Raw genomic sequence first — 19,045 nt, forward strand, 5'->3', positions numbered from 1 at the left:
TCGACCCTGTGGATACTGGTGATATTTATATGCCAATGGTGCCTGTGCAACGTGATATTGACATCTAGGATGGATTATGGAAACGTATCAAGTGGGGCTGCACCTCTTTGACTGGACGCTCAGCTGGGATAATCATTGAGGTAGAGAAATTGTTTTTATATTGTTTACCTATATTAGATTTCTTTTCAATTGATCGATTAATTGAATGTAATTAGGAGGGAAGATTCTGTTGAATTTTATTGTTGTAATTGGTAGTACTGGGATGGCTGGGTGATTTTTTTGTAATTTTTTTGAGTTTAACGATTCAAAATTGTTGGATTACTACAGGGACTAGCTTTAATTTTCTTAGCGTGACAATCGTTGGGTATTTTACGTGCACCCTGTGAAGTTCTTTCCTTTTTATGTATCGTGCAATCGATTCAAATGAAATTACTGTGCTGCACGCAACTTCTAATCACTGTGATAATTCAGAAACCATGAATAAATTATGAGTCGCGTTAGTTGATTGCCATTAGGTGATAAGCATACGAGGTTTCAATGATAATTGATTTAATTTTAATAATTTCAGTGAACTCAGAAATGGGCAGTGGTGGAGTTGGTGAGATACCAACAATATTTCATCCTAGAAGATCCAGAGCACCCAGTATAGTCCTTAGCGAGGATCAACGGAACAACGGTCCTTACGCAAGTCCTGTGCAAGTCGTTCTAGACACATCTGGTATGTAAGATTATTTGGCGAATATAATTAATCGATAAGGTATAATCAATTTGTATGTTTTAATCAAACCTCTTTTTCTTTACAGGTTGTGAACAGCAAGGTTGCAGTACAGCAGTAACATGTGGTGATTCTGGATCGAGCTGTAGGTCAGTAGAAACAACTGGCTCTGGGGTTGGCAGCGGTGGGGGTGGTCCTGGAGGTCCAGGTGGAGGTGGTCAGATACAAGGACAAAGTCAAGGTCCAAGTACACCCTCGTGCCTCATAAGTAACCCTGCCGTTAATTACCAACATCCACAAAGCTCATCATCCTCCTGCTACGCGTCCTGCTGTGCGGAATCCGCCAAAAAGGTAGATATTAGATAGATAGGTAATTTTTATTAATTATGCATTGATATTTACATTATTAATTGCAGATATATTTTGGAGTATGTGTTACTATATGTGTAACTGCTAGCTGGGTCGGTGCTACTCACTGTATTAGATATTTATTCTTTCGCAAACCAGAGAGTATTGAGTATTCGCCATCATTGAATTCATCAGTGACTGGACATCCTCATCACCATGTAATTATTTGAAATGATATTGTCAGTGGGATACGAGTGACGATTTCTAGTATTTTATGCCATGAACTTTTCTTATTTGTTAGGTGCTTCCATACAATGCTCCGTTCTTCACAACGTGGTTTTGTACAAACTGGGCTGTACTGTACTTCCCAGTGTACTTTATCTGCAGAGCTGCTAGGACCAAGTGCTCTAACCCCTCGGAAATCGTTGCGGAAAGTCTGCGAGGATTTCGAGATAAAGGCTTCACTGGTGGACGCTTCTTGACCAGGTGCAGCCTCTTCTGCGGACTCTGGGTTGCCACTAATTACATGTATATTCATTCTCTGAGAATTTTATTGGCTACTGATGTTATGGCACTCTTTGCCACCAACGTGTCCTGCGTCTATCTTCTGTCATGGGTCATTTTGCATGAACAGTTTGTTGGTGTAAGGGTCAGTATTACCTTTCTTGTTTCTTTAAGTACCTTCTATCAAATTAAACAAAGATGCCAAAGTCAAAAGATGTAATAATTGTTTGAAAATCCATAGATAGTAGCAGTCATTCTGTGTGATACCGGAATTGCCCTCTTAGCTTATATGGATGGCATCACAGGAAGTCCAACTTTGGGTGGAGTCGTTTTGGCAGCTTCTGCTGCTGCAGGATCCGCCGTTTATAAGGTAGAATTTTTCACAGGTTCAGCATACAAGACTCATACAGTAATTTAAATAAAATTATGAAAAAAACATTTTCTCTCTTATACAGGTCCTGTTTAAGAAAGTTATAGGCGAAACGACGTTTGGTCAGGTGTCCTTATTTTTTTCACTCATCGGCTTGTGCAATGCTGCATTACTGTGGCCCGTGTGTTTGGCTCTGTACTTCTCGGGCGCAGAAAGTGTTCATTGGGCGAGATTACCATGGGCAACATTACTTGCAGCCAGTATTTTACATTTAGGTCAGTCATTAATTAATTGAATTGATGAATAAGGTATTACCGAGTAGGAATTACCATATATCCTTCTATTATTACAGTTGCTAATATGCTGGGCAACTTCAGTATCGCATTGACCTATGATCTCTTCATCACCCTGGGATTAATCACAGCTGTACCAGTATCTGCCGGTATAATAATCAGATAATACAATTTCCGATGCGTTTACAAGATTGAAATACTTTTTTTTTCTACCATTACTCATACACGATTGCTCTTTTACAGCCCTGGACGTGGTTCTGTATGGAGCCCATTTTGTGGGAATGAAGTTGGCAGGGATGATCCTCATTGCTGTTGGATTCTTCCTCGTGATGTTTCCGGATAACTGGCCCGATTACATAACGAGACTACTTCGGTATGTATTTAAAAATTTTGTCACATAACAGACTCATGGTATGCATTTTAATTCTACACTTAATTTTCCTTAGTCTTTAGTTTTCTTAGAGTTTTATATATACATCCTATATCTATATATATATATACTCTTGCAAGGATATCCAACTGTCGTTTACTTTTGCACCAAAATAGAGGCCAGCGCGTAGTCTCACTGAAGTAGGATTATGCTTGACAAGATAGCCTATATATATATATATTACTTACTTTTACACTCTTCCACCATCTTTTCAGTCTGCTCAAAGTATAAGTTAAATTTTCATATCGAGTGTATGTTAAATATCTTGAGATTGTCTCGCGATTATTCGTGGGAACATACATATATATATGCTTTTTGTCAATATCATACTATTAGTACTATAGTTGATTAACGTAAGACTTTAGAAGCTCTAGAAATTCTATTTATTCTCGTACTTGTTCTCTCGTTTAGAAACTTCCAATAGTGACATTCTTTATTTTTGGATAAGTAATTACGGACTAGTCGAGTTTTATCGATTAAATTGAAAAGTGTACATACATACTTTGGAGCAAAGGGGAATTTTCTAAAAGCACATTTATATCCTTTCATTTTTATTAAGGATGTATGGGGCGTCAAGAGAGAGTCTACTATGTCAGTATATGAATTATCAATACACAAGTTACGTTTGGCCACTGGGACAACAATCCCAATTTTCATTAATTATCTTTTTTTAAATAGTCCGTGAGAAGCCTTGAAATTTCGTATAGATATCAACATCAATAATTATGATATATAAAAATTTAGAATTTTCACTTATTGTATACTTCTGACCCATATATCTTTAAGGGAAAGCACGTCATGACCTTCGGTGTTAACAATATCACGACAGTTCATGCAATAATGATAAGTATTCAATAAATTAAATTCAACTAAAAGTAAGCTAATTTTACGAAATTAATATTTGATGCTTTCGGTGTAATGAACTACACTTGCTCTATCATTGAAATCAGACTGTGTTAGGCATATTACGCACATTTAGGACATACAAATTTAGTTAATCGTGCACCACTTTTTGCCATAACTAAATCACTTTAACTTCAATGTTTTCACCGTTAAAGTCTAATGCACCCCGTTGATTTGTATTTTGTATGTACTAATAATCAGTTGGTAAAGATTTCGAAATATTGAGGTTAACTTATTACCGTGTGATGCAATGCAACAAGGGATCCAATTCTTGAACTATTAAGAGAAACATTATGTTCGAAAGGACAGTCTGATAAAAGTTCATTGCCTGAACTGTTTATTTATTGTGTGTGAATCGATATCGACACTTCATCACTCGCTTCCCAACAATCAGGATCCATTATATGCTGTTACAGAAACATAGTCATCATGAGTCACAGTACAAGGTAAGAAAATACATCGCATATATCTTGTTTGCTTGATCGTACTGAAAATTCACCTAAAAAGTCGAATCATTCGAAAATTCATTTTTCTCTCTGCCATTACGGAAGCAAGCGCACGATTACATTACTTCATATCATACGCATTAACAATGATAACCCAACAGTTAATTAAGTTGAGCAGTGAAGTGTCCGTGTATTTCGTATCTTTTCTTTATAATGTCAATAGTGAAATATTATAGTGATATTAAGAGTGAGCTTAAAAGTGAAGACAGGAACAAAAAAAATAATATCAAACCAGGATAGAGGTGAATTATCGGTAATCTGCAAACAAGAATAATACTATCAATGGGTGCATGGACTTTCTCGTTACTAATTAATTTCCGTCAGTTTGAGGTGCGCACCGCTTACAAAAAAAAATAACGTGCATGAGCTTATCTCTTCGACCTGTCGGCATGATTAATCATCCTCACTTCTTATAAATCACAAAATTCATGCGATCACACAACATAACGAGCTTAAATGTATCAAATTTCAAGTATAAGATACGAACAAATTAATCATAGTGTACCTAAAGCGAATTAGATGCGTGAGAGCTGTCATTCAAAAATAAAAGGCGAAAAGAAATTAAAACAGCATCCAATTAACCCATTCATTAATGATGAGTGCAACAAGTACATTCGGGCCTGTGGCACTGACACCTGTGGCACTGGCCAACCTCCGGCACTGACCGTTTAATAACCTTTGAAACTGACAGCGTTAACAGTGCCGTCGCTAAACCACGGGGCCACACGGGGCTATTTATGCATGCACCCTCTATGTATTACAAATTACTGTGGAGCGCATTGCTTCGTCTAGGGAGACCACTCTCTCCAACTATACGCGATTGGAAGACAAAAAGGTTAGGTAAAACGGTCAGCGCCCGAAGCTTCGTGCATCGAAATCTGTCAGTATCGCAGATCCGACTGTAATAACAATCCTTATGAAGTTAGCAACCATAAGAAAAGCAATTATTAATCAGGAGAAAAACAGGAAGGAATAAATAAAAATTACTACATTATAACTAATTGGCAGAAATCATACTAGTTCGTCTAGGGATTTGCTCGCGTTAAAGTACAATACACTGTACGTAGGGGTTGTAAAATGCTCTGTAAAGAATGCAGTAAGAGTATCACAATGGGTCTGTATAATTTACTACGAACGAATCAATGGGGTTGATGCAGTACGACAAGTTCGCAGCATCGTGGGGTTGACAGGGGTGTCAATAGGAGCCGGAGACAATCGATCCAGCATCGTCAATTTCGTCGGAACTACGGGGTCTCCTCTTCTCAGGGCGACGGACAAACCCTCCTTCCACTCTCCGCAACCAACAACAACACAACCACCACCTCAACCACGAACATCCTCCATCATCATAACGCCAACATCTCCTCATCCTCAGAACCCTCGCATCGCGTCCCTACCTCAATCTCAACCACTACTAACAACCATCATCGTTCGTTCATCGCCCCTCAAGTTCAACAAGGTATGACCTAAAATACGTTTAACCAAATTGAGATTCAATAAATAATAAGCTTTCTGGTAGCTTCTTGCCGATGGCACTGCTCTATCTCTCTGTGCCTCCTTACATATTAACTTTCTGTTTCACTTACTGATCAACTCATTGACAACCTTCTGCGATAAGGATTACAGAACTGATGAGTAAGGGAGTTACACATTTTTTTAAAACCAACATCGTTAGACTCTACTGAATCGTTTCACTATTTGGGAAAGGATTATCACTCTTCTGTCGGATATACTTTTACTATCAGATCTATGTTAACGGTCCTTGATATATTGAAACTATTGAAATATATATTACTAGAGTATAAATTACATTGCCGAGGTATCACCGAGTGCTGCTATAACGATTAGATCACACTGTATCTGCCAGGTGTATGTAAACGTATGTACCTTATCAGTATAACTACCAGGTAATAAATTAATAGGTATTGTAATCTCGATGTATATTATATAGTGTACAATTTGAACGGCTACGGTATAGTTCAGAATATATATTCTTTCTAGATGTACTTATATAATAGTATATATCATAAGAGACGTGAAGATCCTACAGATCCATATTCTAGACAGTGATAAAGTCAGCGTGAATACCGTAATCCTCGTAAATTCGTAGTGATACGTTAATACATCATTTAGAAATATTCTTAATGACTTTTTGAATGTGCTATATATACATATGGAATGAAGCATCGTGGCGTCTGTCATAAGAGCGATATTCAATGTTTGTTTTTTGTTTTTCTTTCCACAAGAAAACTATATTCTATTCACTTATCTATCATTCTTTCTATCTATCTATCAGTCTCTCAGTGTATGTTAGATAATAGTATAAAAACGAGGATATAAATAAATCCATGAGATACGGAAGGTACAGAGTGGTCTGCATGCTAACTGGTAAATCAATGTTTGAAGATTTTTAAAAATTCTAATGATCATTGGATTTCTTTTCAGATGGAGCAGGAGACACAGGCACGGGGTGCCAGGCGGTACATCACGTGACGTAATTGATTATCGTACCGGATATATAAAGTCGCATCTTCGTTCGCCTTCCGGAAGGGTTCGGTGACCGAGTCCATTGTTGTCATCTTTCACTATCAAATGCATAGCCGATCTTGATTTCTCGATGATCTGGTCCACGTCTAGTGAATTAGGTAGCGCGAGTATGTTTAATATAGAGATGAAAATTGACAATAGAGTCAGAATTATATCATATTGTCAGCCGCTGCTGTGCGGTGGTCTGAGTCTTCTTGTTAAATGTACACAGGAGATTGAATTCTTCTTGACATATTGTTCAGTCAATGCGTTTCCGGAAACAGGGATGATCGACGTTTATGATGATGGCTGAGGAAATACAAGGACATATTTATATGAGTTGATACAAGGTGGTTGTGAAAATATATAGCTACAATATCTCGTAACTTTTCATGACGTTATAATAAGAGTACAATTCTGTCGATTTTCTTCAATTTTTTTATAATGTAATAGCGACCTTCGATCAAAGGACTTATTGTTTTTTTAATGGAAACGTTCTATTCTGGAACAGCCGGCTATTATTTGAAGACTCGAATTCGTACCTGTGCATGCATAGCGAATATTATGTTTAAATAAGGGATGCAAGATTTCAGTAATTAACCCCTTCGACGGCACTGACGCTATGTGGCGTAATGTCGTTCTTTTCAGTAAAATATTGGATTCATTTTGAATTTTAGAATTTTTACTTCGAATTTGTATTTAGCGAACCCAAAAATACCTTAGATTCCAGTTGTTGAAATTCAGTTACATTTTTTTTGTCCACTGGAATACAAACTGATTCAATTCTGTTTGTCGTCGAAGGGGTTAAACGCAATTTTCTCAGTTGTGTGCCAGGTGTCGTATGTATCTTATTATTAGACAATTACAAGACTCGTAAATAATCTTAGGGAGACTTGTAATTGATATTTAGTACATTTTAACGTACAACCATCTAAAAATAATTAATTTGAATTGTTCATCAGGTGTTCATAGTCGTCATTTAAGTGTAATAAGATTATTCACGATTTCTTACGTTGATGAGGAGATTCAAAAAATGTATTGCTCATTCGGATTATAAATTTTATTATGTTTCACAGATTTGGAATAGTTAAAGAGAAATACGTGTTATTAACTAAATACATTATAGTTAAGACTACACGCGAAGTAACATCCTATATATATATTATTTTTCTCAAAGATATATTCTCAACGGTTATAATATTTCAATATAGCTGTCAATTATCCGACAAGAGACTAATGCGGGTGTTATTATATTTGTCAGTATAAATATCGTTACTCTAGTGTATCTCATCGAGTACAAGAATATACGTGATTCATCGTTAAATATCTAAGGTGGATTCTAGTTATGGTAAAACTAATTTATTATGAGAGAAAATCGAACTTGAACAGAAACTGATTATCATTAAGATGATAAACAGGCATGGTCGGTAGGTATGAACACTCACTGCCATACCGCGCCCTATGAAGGTAAGGACCAAACACTTCAATATAGAAAGGAGGAGTCATTCCCCTCGCAGCAAGAAGGCTTAGACAGAGCGTGGAGGGGAAACGTGAAATTATGGAACACCTCTTTAAGAAAAGTTGACTGTATTACCGTATCAGACCTTGTGGGAGGAATAAGTGAAAGGTGTTTCCAGTACATGTTCGTGATTTTATCTCGCGACTTCATTCCTGCTGAAGACAGTACGGGCGTACTATCTGAATTGTTAGTAAGACGTTTTCTATTTATATTTATCACCAAAGTAAAGAAATTAATTGGACGTTTCTTGTTTTAGAAAATATGAAGCTGTACTCAGTATCCGATGGACCACCTTCTCTTGCCTGTCGACAGGCACTGAAAGCTTTGAAAATTGATTATGAATTGATTGATGTGGATTTTGGCAAAGGGGAACATATGACTAAGGAATATGAAGAGGTATTTTTCTTGATAATTTTTCTAGAGTAAGCTTGTGTCGATTTTCTAAACAAATTTTTCATACTTTAGTTAAATCCACAAAAAGAAATTCCAGTTCTGGTGGATGATGATCTTACTATGGGAGAGAGGTAAAGTATTTCGATTGTAATTATGATAAAATAGAGTATGATAGTTAAATATCTCTTGTAGCAATGCCATTTTGCAATACCTGGGTGATAAATATGATACGGCTGGTAAGCTTTATCCTAAGGATCCAAAATCACGAGCCATTGTCAATCATAGACTGTGCTTCAATTTGGCTCTCTATTATCGTAACATTTCTGAGTATGTGGTGAGTATCCACATACTATTATTTGTAGTGTTAGATATTATAGTATTTGTCTCTTAGATAACAAAGTTATATATGCATTGTTTAGATGGCACCGATTTTCTTTGATTATCAAAGAACTCCTTTGGGTCTGAAAAAGATGAAGATGGGCTTAGATATATTCGAGACTTATCTAAAACGTGATAATTCAACATATGCAGCTGGAAGTTAGTATTCCATTGCATTACAGTATTTTAAAATAAATGAAATATCTAATTGTTTTATAATTGTTCCTTATTCTTCAGATGACTTGACCATTGCCGACTTTCCATTAGTCACAGCCACTATGTGCCTGGAGGCTATTGACTTCAAACTGGGACCATGGCCACGCGTAGAGAAATGGTACAACAACTTTAAAACAAAGTATCCAGATCTTTGGGAAATCGCTGCTGGCGGGATGCGTGAGATTAGTCATTTTGAGAAAAATCCACCCGATTTATCTCACATGGATCATCCCATTCATCCCGTGAGGAAATAGATTTCTTGAAAGTTTACAGTTATTAGATAACAATCAGGAAACAAAGAAGAATCCACCAATCTATAACAAATACAATTTCTTTTTATTACTGGCAGTACAATAATAGCAATATTTTTATCATAAATCTATATCACTAAGTGACAAGATTAGTTCGAGAAGGAACAATTGGTCAAATTAAAACAATTAGGTGATACATAATATTTTTGCAATTTAAAATGTGTGTACTTATTCTTTTGCGATTATGTCAGACGCTACAGTGTGACGATATGTTATCGCAATTATACTTGTGTCAGTCTGATATCAGGGAATCCCTTCTCTTATCGCACCATTCACTTTCAAGGTACACAATTCTTATGATTATGGAGTTTATTTTTACGGCACTGCACAGTGCTCGTGACATGTCATTACGAAACGATATTTCTTATAGAGAAGCTATTTCAGCTCGAAAAAACAAGAAACAAATGTTAATATCTTCTAACGTATAAATTAATTCATAAAGTTGTTGTCCTTATATCTTTAAATATATAAATCCTTGTTTTTTAATACAATTCCCAATTATAGTTTTGCAGTATCTTTTCGCCCACTGTGACAGTATGCTATATGAAAAATCTAAGAATAATGGTGATTTGTTCAAATATATAGGTTGTAATCTGATGTTTTTATGCAATGTTTGATAACGAACTAGTATAATAAATATGCATATTGTCAGTTATTTTCCAATTTTATGGAATTTTAGTAGAATAACTTTAAATATTTTATGAATTTATCATAAATAAAATTTGTAAACTCTTAATAATTCTTATTATCCAATATCTTCACAAAATCTACATATACTAAGATACACTGTCACTGTGCAAATTTCTTTCCCTACCTTAAGTAGCTATTTAGAATTTTATTTAGAAGTAAACAAACGGAAAATATTTCTTTTTCTATACTGAGACATTATTTCGCCTTACAGGTGTACGTTTGGAAAAAGCTATGCTAAATATACTTGACTTTTCATTATTCAATATGAAACACGCAATTCAATTGATACCTACACTCCTTGCACCTGACGTTTTTGTAATATAAGATACCATACTTTATCTTGCCCTATTGTATTTTTCAAGTACAATTGAATGAAAATAAATAAAGTGCCATTTCTCTTTATATTAACCCATGTATGTCAGAATCTTTGTTCATCGTGTCTACTGTATCTTACATATTGATTGTTGACCACGAATTAAAAAGCACCATAATTCAATTACGCGAAGATCTAATGTTCATTAATATCAAATTGATTTTAATCAGCTGGTGAGATAACAATGTGCAATTTGAGCATGTCTTTATTGGGACCTACAAGAAGTGGTGAGATAGCAGTCCCAGAAGGAACAGAACCCTGTTGGGGATTGAGTTCCTCAAACGGCAACAAATCGTCTAAGTTCAGGACACGGTCATCCGCACTAAATCGATGTATCACTTCAGTTACCCTGGCAATATGCTCAACACCATCCTGAAGTCCATAGAACAAGACACCCACCTTCACCCTCATATCAGATTCACGATTCTGTGGTGGTTCCCTACATGTCAATGACAACCTGACTGAGCGTATCACGCGTTCTGGTACCTCAACCGTACCCTGCCATACTATGAGGTAGAACTTTTTGAACCAGACACCCTTAGGGTAAATGTCTACGACCCATTCACAAGCTCGGTCACCTGCATACTCTGCTAGATAGGAGTGACTCGAGAATACCAGGGTTCTGGTGTGATATGATGGTAGGCTATGAAAATTTTCAATGGTCAGCAGAGAACTACATGTATCCACTGTGTAGAGTCTTGGTTCAAAGAGCAAAGCACTATCCTCTTCATTTCTAATGACTTCTTTTACTCTTTCGTGCTGACCTGAGTGGAAATACATTCCAATAGCCATTCGATCGACAAAGAACTCTTTATATTTTTTTGTTAATGGTGATAAAAGTAACTCTGCTAATTGTCGAGGAGACATCATGGGAAATCTAACGGGTGTCATTATTGCAATTACTAACTGTTCTAATGTCGCTTCTAATTCTGCTGGTGATAATTGGGTTCTCAAGCGATTCACTTGAAGATCCAACCATGACTCCAGACATTCGTACAATGTCATCTCGTCTTTGATCACTAAGCTACTCTGGTGTAATAAGGATACGAGAACGTCCAATTCAAAATTACCGAAGTCAGGAGTCTTTGCTACAAGTTCAAAATTCCACTTAACAAAGTTCTGACACATTTGTGTAATATCATGATGGCCACAGTTTAAGGTGTACTCTAGCCACGATACTAGAGTCCCATGTGTGGCTGCTACTGCAATATGACTTTGCATGTAATTGATGCATAATGAAATTAAATCTTTGACATTGTACTTGTCGGCTAAGGATAAAATTGGTAGTACTACACCATAATTAATTCTTATCTGTCCAGTGTAGAAGTAACGTAGAAATTCACTGAATATGGCTGCACATTGTGGTGTTTCTTGTAGCGTTACCCTGCTTTCCTGAGACTCGCTCCATTGAGGACTCATTAACATCACCTGGAGGAGAATATTTCATTCGTTTACGATAGTATTAAGATTATAAGTCAATTGGTAGTATCAACACATTCATATCTTACTTGAAAAACATCACTAGAAGCGCAAAGAATAAGGCGGTGTGCTGGATACTCTACACCATCTACTACAAGGCAGATATCATTCATGAGGCGTTCTGCATACAGGGTAGCTATTTTGAGTAGGACTGACCTTGAGTTATCTACCTGGAAATTATGGAACATATAAAATCAAATTCTTCTTAAATATATATGTCATCTATTGTCTAGCATACCTCTATTGAATGTGAACTTTCAGCTTCATTTCCGGGGCTGGATTCACTACCAGACCCCTTAGCTTTCTTACTCTGATCCATACTTGTACTACCTGTCATCCATCTGAAAGTACTTCGTAGCAGTTGCACATGTCTCGACGTTTTGAAACCGTATTTATTTTCCTTGGTACATTGAGATCGGCACTTCAAGCCAATGATGTAAAATTATTGGTTAAGTGACAAATTGACATTCAAATTCAGTACTGTGTGATGACGTGGCGACTCGCTCTACAATGAAAAATATAAATAATGGATCAACTAATCTTATTTTGTACGAATAATGACTGAATACGTAACATATGACATTTTTATATAAAGATTGACTTTTCATGATTTCCAGCAGATGGCATCGATCTGATACACTAGAAAATTACTGGCTATGATTGTGTCCACGTTGAATCCGTTTTATTTGTAATTTATTTAACATCAAACGCTATTTCTTAAATAATCGTCTTTTTTTCTACTACTGTCATAACGTTACAGGTTAGAATCAACCATGCACATTATTATACAGTAAAGTTATATATCTCACCAATATATCTTATATGTATGTAGTATACAAGAAATTGTTACACTTCGTTTAATTTGAAGTCTTGAACGAAGTAAACTGAAGCTCGTACGACAGCTGTGTTATCAGGTTTTTTTATGGACAGCTTTACACCCTGTTTTTACAAAATTCACTACTTAAGGGCGCTGTAAACTTCACAAAATACTTGAGCGCTCCGATCAGTTCTTTGTTCGAGTTCGAACGTTTCCAGTAACTGGTATTAAAGCTTGATATAATTTCCTTGTACTTTCCCAGCGTACCATTTTTCAATAGTCGATCATTATATATTTCAATTATTTTAACACGCAAATGGTATTAAATTCAACATAATACAACATAATTCATAATATATGAACATACCACTATTAAAATTTAAACTATTCTACTTGCCCAATAATACCTTTTCATTTGCTACTAATCAAAGAGGGATTTGAAGATTCTATTTTAAAAACTTGAAACAAATGTAGAATATAGTAATTCATAATTTTACTGAATAGCAATTTTTTAAATACATTTGATATATATTAATTGATTTTATATTGTTCTTTGCAGGTAAAAACTATCAGACTATTATGATTATCAATCTCCTAGGCATATTTTTTTTGGCTTTAATCACTTTCCAAGCAAGGGTACTGTATTTAATTTTCTTTGCAAATGGAAAAATGCCTAAAAAAGGATCTCGAATACACCCAGCCAAAACATTAATAATATTGGGCTCTGGAGGACACACTGCAGAGATGTTACGAATTGTTTCTCAGATTGACTTGAAAAATTATTCACCAAGAATATATGTACAGGCGCGTACAGACCAAATTAGTGGAGATAAAGTAAAGGAGTTAGAATTAGATAACAAGGACTACAGGATTGTTCAGATATACCGTAGTCGGGAAGTCCGTCAGTCGTATATTACAGCTATTTGGACAACTACCGTAGCCATTCTTGATTCAATACCCGTTCTCTGGAAAGAAAAACCAGACCTTATTTTGTGTAATGGTCCTGGTACTTGCATACCATTATGTATGGTAGCATTCTTCTTGAAAATATTCTTTATCTGTAGAACTAAAATAGTGTTTATCGAAAGCTTCTGCAGAGTGAAGACCTTTTCGTTAACTGGGAAGATACTGTACTACATTGCTGACTTTATTATAGTACAATGGCCATACCTAAGTAAACCAGTGTATACAAGAAGCATTTATATATAATTAAAATTTGTACTCTTACAACAGAAATTGTAATTTTCCTTGTATACACTTTTCAGAGAATATGTTTTCTGCTCCTGTAACTACCAGTTCTATTCCTTGGGAGGCTTTGACAAACGATATTAAAGAAAACAGTCCCAGTGAAATTAAAGTACATTTGATTTCAATATTAGTGAAATTGAAGTATTCCTATGAGAACAGCAAGTAAATATAAAAAATTTTTACTTAAATGCAAAGCATTTTATAAAATGATATAACTGACATTATTCATTGAAGAAAACTGACTATTGAGTGGGTGGAAAATTCACTATTAAGAATTGAAGCTTGCTTAGATCGCACATGGGAAATGCTTAATTCAGGATATTGGAAAAATGTTCCAATTCAATACAGATACTGTTACTCATACTGTACTATTTTAAAGGTATACAATTCTATTATAAACATCAAATTGAATATGAGTCAATTTATTTTGATTTCGTTCTATATAGTCCATCCTGCTAGAAATTCAATATGAAAGTAGAAGCGAGAAATCAGCAGATAAACAAAAAATATTAGAAGAAATCATTAAACAGGTAGATAAAGGTATTTTATTAGGAGCACCACCTCCATGCTCTCCTAATTTATTAACTTCAATGGCTTCAAAACTAAATAATTTATTACCTGGTAAGTGGAATTATTAAAAATAGTCACTTAAGGATAAAATATCTTGTCCTTAATCTCGATATACAATTATGTTATAATCACAATAGAGGAAACATTAAAAACTGAAAATTATAAAACAACATTAATCAACAATGAAGAAATATCAAAGATATTACTTCCGGGATTTGCTCCAGTGACTCTTTATAACGAACCTTCAATGGAAACATTCTACCGAGAAATATTCATGCCCAAAATCCCAGCGGTTTTAGAAGGTAATTGTAGCATAGGTTTCGCATGATTCTACAAATGCTTCATCATTAAAAAAAAATTAAAATTCACAGGTTGTATGAAACATTGGAAAGCTTTAGAATTATGGCAGAACCCTGACTATTTAATAAGAATAGCTGGAATTCGGACAGTACCTATTGAAATAGGTTCTCGTTACACAGAAGAAGATTGGACCCAGCATCTAATATCTTTTTCAGACTTCATTCGTTCACACATATGTGGAAAAAGCGATAAAGTAGGATATTTAGCTCAACATCAGCTTTTTGAACAGGTCAATATAAAAAACAAGTAGTTAATCGATTAATCAAAATCAATCACTCATGCTAGGAAACATTTTTCGTTCACAGATACCAGAGTTAAAAGATGATTTTGCAATACCGGATTACTGTAATTTTTCTGACACAGAAGATGAAGCATCAATTCCTGATATAAATGTCTGGTTTGGTCCAAATGGTACAGTCTCTCCTTTACATTATGATCCAAAAAACAACTTACTATGTCAGGTACGCATTTAATTTCTAGATTAAAAATGGCTCAGAGTATTTAACCCAAAATTTATTTAGGTATTTGGTTACAAGAGAATCATACTGTATAGTCCAGAGGATAGTCTGAACTTATATCCCTATGATACGCGACTCTTGTCTAATACTGCCCAGGTTGATCCTATGAACCCAGAGTTTGAGAAATGGCCAAATTTTAAGAAAGCTAAAGGTTCATTATGCTACTTAGGTCCTGGAGAAATGTTATTCATCCCACCTGGATGGTGGCATCATGTCGTTGGATTGACACCAAGTTTTTCTATTAGTTTCTGGTGGAATTAATTAATAATAATTCTCCTTGAAATTGCATTTTCGAATAAAGTAGTAGGACAATTATGTTTATGAAAATTTATCAAATATTTATAATTTTCATGTGTCGCGAAAAATACACCATATTATGGATATACACATGTATTTTTTGCATTAAATCAAAATTTAACTTTTCTACACATGTAAAATAATATAACTAAATCACACGTTAAGTTAAGAGCATTTGTTAATCTTAGTTAGAGTTAGTACCATAGTTTGTATGGCTAGAAGTGTCATCGTGACAATCAGTATGTTTCTAACATTCGTTGTAATCAGTTGTAATCGACAATTAAACGGAGTAGTTATTGTTCAACATTTATAGTGATTATTGAATAGGATTAATTGTATCTGTTCACATTATATTTCATTGAATGAAACTGATAACTTGTTTGTAACGCTGGTATAGTTTTATCTTACCGATTAACAATGGATCCTGATATTCCCAGTTTCCATTGATCTTTTATCATGGAATTTGATCGCAATTCAGATCATTTATATTAATTTGATACGATACTTAACGGAACATCAAATTTAATTAATATGGTAATCAAAAATGGACCTTTAACTTTGGTCAAGAACATGTTCACATCATGTGAATGCTTTATTTAACTTAATAATGTCATACGCAAGGAACTAACTGAGTTGTTACTCCAACATGGTAACGGTAAATACTTTTATAAGAACATTAGTAAGATTATAAAAAAATATAGAAATACTTATTATTAAAATATAAAAAATAGATATTCTGTTAATAATAATGTCTTTGTTATATCACTGCGACTGACTGCTTTAGATTTGTTGAGGTCATGAATAAAAGGAAAAAGATGTGATAATACACAACAAACTATGTATCTAAAGACAGAACACATTCAATGAAGTATGACTGAACTTATTTTATGAGGCCCTGTGTGTATCGATTATTGGCTTACATTTAATATAAACGCATGTGAAATATGAGTTTAGGAACAAGAGCAAAAAGAAAAAAAATTAGGTTGATTATTGTTCTCTTAAGATATGACGTACGCAGTAAGCAATTGTATAAAAAATATAGTATTTCATACGTAAAAAATGAAAAAAAAAAAATATATCACGTCATAAATCATTTTTACTTATCTGTATGTGACTAACGAAACATCTGAAACTTATTACGGTAAAGGTGGAAATTCCTCGTCTATTGTGCAGTGAACGCGACATGTTGGACAAGATTGGTTGTGCCGGAACCAACTCTTAATGCACTGAAACCAGATTTTTTTCATTATTACATATACTTGTGACAAGTCGGATAGATTTTTTCAAATAATCTTACCGATTTGTGAAAAGCATGTTGACAACTTAATGTATAGATAGGTTTTGCATTGGTTATCATGGGTTCAATGCAAATATTACATTCAACTTCTTGACTTTCTTTTTGCCATTTATTACGTTGATCATTTATAATCTCCCATGGATTTTTCTTTATTGTTCCACCTTGCTCAACTGCTTTCCGTACATTTAATTGTGAATCTGTGAAATATAAAACCATAAATTAATAATGATAACAAGGGGAACGTTGTATCATTAATAGTACTTTGCGATGTTGTGAGTGATGATGGTACTACTATTTCACGACGTTTTTTCTTTGTATGAGATGGAGAAACAAACACTTCCGCCGATTCGGTCTTTATCGGCCTCGTGTAGTCGCATAGTTCTAAAAAAAAAAAAATAATATGGTCAAGTAAATGAAAATCATCCATGCAGGAATAATTATAAAATATAAAAAAAAACTGTGCATTCGTACGAGCAACTTGACGTCTTTCAATGAACGGTGCTGTTTTCTCAATAATGACGGACACCTTCATTCCAGTTAATGACTTGTGCTGCCTACGCACATCCAATATACTATCCAGTAGATCGGATCTGGATAAAAGTATTAATTACATAAAATCAAAATTATAGTATAGTTTTTATTATTGAGAACAAAATTTTATAGAACATACTCGAGCACACCGATATACTTCTTCCGCAAACGCTGCAGGACATCGTCAATGAAAACAGTTTTCTTTGGTTTCCGCGATTTTCTTTTCCTGAAACAATAATGAAAAGGTAACACAAAAATTATATGCTACATCTTGATATTTTTTGTTTGATAAATTATAGATATACTTTGTGCCTTCGGAAAGCAATTCCGCCGGAATATTTGATGAAAACAGTGAATGTATTTTAGTAGGAAGATCCAGGGTATTTTCACTTGGAAGCTCTTCGGCACTTTCTCTTGAAAGATCAAGCTGTTCTTGACTCTCTGCATTATTTTCTTCAGTATTTTCACTAACTGACTCAAGTTGTTTAGGAGTATCCTCTTTTTTTATAACTGTATTATCATTGCCTTTATGGTGTGAAATATGGGGTTGTCCATTTTCCGGAGTCACTATCAAAGTAAAATAATATTAAACAATAATTTTTCTATATCATTATAGATTGAAACTATAATTAGCTACCTTGTTGGACATTTTGCATTAAGGTGTTACCCTCCATTCTGTATGCGTTTAAATGCATTGGAATACGAGGAGGTAATCCTTGATTTTGAATTATTACTGAATTTCGTGGCATTGCCACTTGTGGCGGATATTGCAATGGATAACCTATATAAGGTTGCTGCATTAACGGTGGTCTTTGGACTGGCATATTCATCAAGGCACCAGGTCTAGTCATTTGTATATGCTGTATAACACGATTATAATGCATAATCAATGACTGAAATCCTGTTTCGACGATCTTTGATAAATTTCGAAGTGGTGAAGTATGCACATTTTGTAATTGTAACGAAAATAAATCCATTTTTTCGACATTTTCATTCAATTCCAAGTCGGCTTTGAGTTTGAGGAATTCATTCTGAAACGAATCGGCATTGTAACCGTAGCCTTATCATTATTATATTATATACTGAAACTATTGTAATCCTACATCCAAAACATTCGATTGCAATTGAATATGGGCAATCAATTGTTGCCATTCAACTTCTGCACCGCCAGTAAAGACACGTTTTGCTGTTATCTTTTCTAATAAGTCTTGCATCCCTCCTACGATGGCTAATGACTCACGAAATTGATTAACAGCTCTGAAATTAAATCATAAGGTGATGTATATGTATATAAATTTAATGTTTTAGATTGGATTAGAAATTACTTACGCAACTAGTGCAATCATATTGGAGTTGTATTGTGAATCCAAACATTTCTTTAAAAAGCTTCGTTTCTTATGAATTTCGTTATCTTTAGTCATCCTGGAGTAATTATGACATTACGTAACAAGTC

At 34.7% G+C, this 19,045-nt stretch overlaps 5 protein-coding genes across 17 annotated transcripts in view; 3 read left to right on the plus strand and 2 right to left on the minus strand.

The window, feature by feature from the left end:
- On the plus strand, window positions 1–8,300 carry LOC107265202 (putative thiamine transporter SLC35F3). Of its 5 annotated transcripts, XM_025082600.1 has the most exons (13): window positions 1–140; window positions 569–718; window positions 804–1,066; window positions 1,132–1,281; window positions 1,365–1,712; window positions 1,809–1,937; window positions 2,023–2,212; window positions 2,290–2,379; window positions 2,474–2,603; window positions 3,980–4,009; window positions 5,227–5,528; window positions 5,688–5,704; window positions 6,515–6,651. In XM_025082600.1, exons 2-12 carry the CDS (start codon window positions 580–582, stop codon window positions 5,699–5,701), a joined length of 1,785 nt encoding a protein of 594 aa, XP_024938368.1. In that variant the 5' UTR covers window positions 1–140; window positions 569–579; the 3' UTR covers window positions 5,702–5,704; window positions 6,515–6,651. The 5 variants fall into 5 exon arrangements, with proteins under 5 accessions (XP_024938368.1, XP_015589901.1, XP_015589903.1 ...); XM_015734415.2 differs by lacking the exon at window positions 5,688–5,704 and having other exon boundaries at window positions 6,515–6,706; XM_015734417.1 differs by lacking the exons at window positions 5,227–5,528; window positions 5,688–5,704 and having other exon boundaries at window positions 6,515–8,300.
- Window positions 6,764–10,365, plus strand: LOC107265207 (glutathione S-transferase 1). The gene is made up of 6 exons (XM_015734427.2): window positions 6,764–8,300; window positions 8,371–8,510; window positions 8,580–8,638; window positions 8,700–8,841; window positions 8,927–9,044; window positions 9,123–10,365. Exons 2-6 carry the CDS (start codon window positions 8,376–8,378, stop codon window positions 9,353–9,355), a joined length of 687 nt encoding a protein of 228 aa, XP_015589913.1. The 5' UTR covers window positions 6,764–8,300; window positions 8,371–8,375; the 3' UTR covers window positions 9,356–10,365.
- LOC107265204 (BTB/POZ domain-containing protein 17) lies at window positions 9,417–13,777 on the minus strand. Of its 2 annotated transcripts, none has more exons than XM_025082602.1 (4): window positions 13,657–13,777; window positions 12,193–12,459; window positions 11,984–12,124; window positions 9,417–11,903 (listed from the first exon to the last, which is right to left on the minus strand). In XM_025082602.1, the coding sequence occupies exons 2-4, from the start codon at window positions 12,289–12,291 to the stop codon at window positions 10,638–10,640; spliced, it is 1,506 nt and encodes a 501-aa protein (XP_024938370.1). In that variant the 5' UTR covers window positions 12,292–12,459; window positions 13,657–13,777; the 3' UTR covers window positions 9,417–10,637. The 2 variants fall into 2 exon arrangements, with proteins under 2 accessions (XP_024938370.1, XP_015589909.1); XM_015734423.2 differs by lacking the exon at window positions 13,657–13,777 and adding an exon at window positions 12,764–12,974.
- On the plus strand, window positions 12,369–16,068 carry LOC107265200 (jmjC domain-containing protein 5). Of its 8 annotated transcripts, none has more exons than XM_025082598.1 (9): window positions 12,369–12,502; window positions 13,331–13,945; window positions 14,037–14,181; window positions 14,254–14,398; window positions 14,466–14,640; window positions 14,727–14,891; window positions 14,961–15,178; window positions 15,255–15,410; window positions 15,471–16,068. In XM_025082598.1, exons 1-9 carry the CDS (start codon window positions 12,481–12,483, stop codon window positions 15,726–15,728), a joined length of 1,899 nt encoding a protein of 632 aa, XP_024938366.1. In that variant the 5' UTR covers window positions 12,369–12,480; the 3' UTR covers window positions 15,729–16,068. The 8 variants fall into 8 exon arrangements, with proteins under 8 accessions (XP_024938366.1, XP_015589898.1, XP_015589895.1 ...); XM_015734409.2 differs by lacking the exon at window positions 12,369–12,502 and adding an exon at window positions 12,582–12,714; XM_015734410.2 differs by lacking the exon at window positions 12,369–12,502 and adding an exon at window positions 12,859–12,995.
- The window catches only part of LOC107265198 (E3 ubiquitin-protein ligase TTC3), a 16,494-nt gene continuing 13,290 nt past the window's right edge, over window positions 15,842–19,045 (minus strand). Inside the window, exons 16-24 of the mRNA XM_025082595.1 lie at window positions 18,922–19,014; window positions 18,696–18,849; window positions 18,230–18,623; window positions 17,898–18,159; window positions 17,732–17,818; window positions 17,533–17,651; window positions 17,323–17,442; window positions 17,062–17,258; window positions 15,842–16,990 (exon numbers count right to left, since the gene is read on the minus strand). Of these exons, the coding sequence (XP_024938363.1) occupies window positions 16,901–16,990; window positions 17,062–17,258; window positions 17,323–17,442; window positions 17,533–17,651; window positions 17,732–17,818; window positions 17,898–18,159; window positions 18,230–18,623; window positions 18,696–18,849; window positions 18,922–19,014 (1,516 nt within the window). The 3' untranslated portion in view covers window positions 15,842–16,900. The remainder of the gene's footprint in view (window positions 16,991–17,061; window positions 17,259–17,322; window positions 17,443–17,532; window positions 17,652–17,731; window positions 17,819–17,897; window positions 18,160–18,229; window positions 18,624–18,695; window positions 18,850–18,921; window positions 19,015–19,045) is intronic.

The sequence above is a fragment of the Cephus cinctus genome, unplaced genomic scaffold (genome assembly GCF_000341935.2).
Source record: "Cephus cinctus unplaced genomic scaffold, Ccin1 Ccin1_scaffold0215, whole genome shotgun sequence".
Taxonomy (NCBI): domain Eukaryota; kingdom Metazoa; phylum Arthropoda; class Insecta; order Hymenoptera; family Cephidae; genus Cephus; species Cephus cinctus.

Excerpts from the sequence above, each read along its gene's own strand:
- LOC107265202 (XM_015734415.2), top strand. The coding sequence starts at position 580 with ATGGGCAGTGGTGGAGTTGGTGAGATACCAACAATATTTCATCCTAGA. Across the intron at positions 1,713-1,808 it reads AACAGTTTGTTGGTGTAAGG|ATAGTAGCAGTCATTCTGTG; the intron begins GTCAGTATTACC and ends GAAAATCCATAG. Across the intron at positions 2,380-2,473 it reads AGCTGTACCAGTATCTGCCG|CCCTGGACGTGGTTCTGTAT; the intron begins GTATAATAATCA and ends GCTCTTTTACAG.
- LOC107265207 (XM_015734427.2), top strand. The coding sequence starts at position 8,376 with ATGAAGCTGTACTCAGTATCCGATGGACCACCTTCTCTTGCCTGTCGA. Across the intron at positions 8,511-8,579 it reads TGACTAAGGAATATGAAGAG|TTAAATCCACAAAAAGAAAT; the intron begins GTATTTTTCTTG and ends TTCATACTTTAG. Across the intron at positions 9,045-9,122 it reads TTCAACATATGCAGCTGGAA|ATGACTTGACCATTGCCGAC; the intron begins GTTAGTATTCCA and ends CTTATTCTTCAG.
- LOC107265204 (XM_025082602.1), bottom strand. The coding sequence starts at position 12,291 with ATGACAGGTAGTACAAGTATGGATCAGAGTAAGAAAGCTAAGGGGTCT. Across the intron at positions 12,125-12,192 it reads AAAGTTCACATTCAATAGAG|GTAGATAACTCAAGGTCAGT; the intron begins GTATGCTAGACA and ends CATAATTTCCAG. Across the intron at positions 11,904-11,983 it reads CTTCTAGTGATGTTTTTCAA|GTGATGTTAATGAGTCCTCA; the intron begins GTAAGATATGAA and ends ATTCTCCTCCAG.
- LOC107265200 (XM_025082598.1), top strand. The coding sequence starts at position 12,481 with ATGGATCAACTAATCTTATTTT. Across the intron at positions 14,399-14,465 it reads CATACTGTACTATTTTAAAG|TCCATCCTGCTAGAAATTCA; the intron begins GTATACAATTCT and ends CGTTCTATATAG. Across the intron at positions 14,641-14,726 it reads ACTAAATAATTTATTACCTG|AGGAAACATTAAAAACTGAA; the intron begins GTAAGTGGAATT and ends TAATCACAATAG.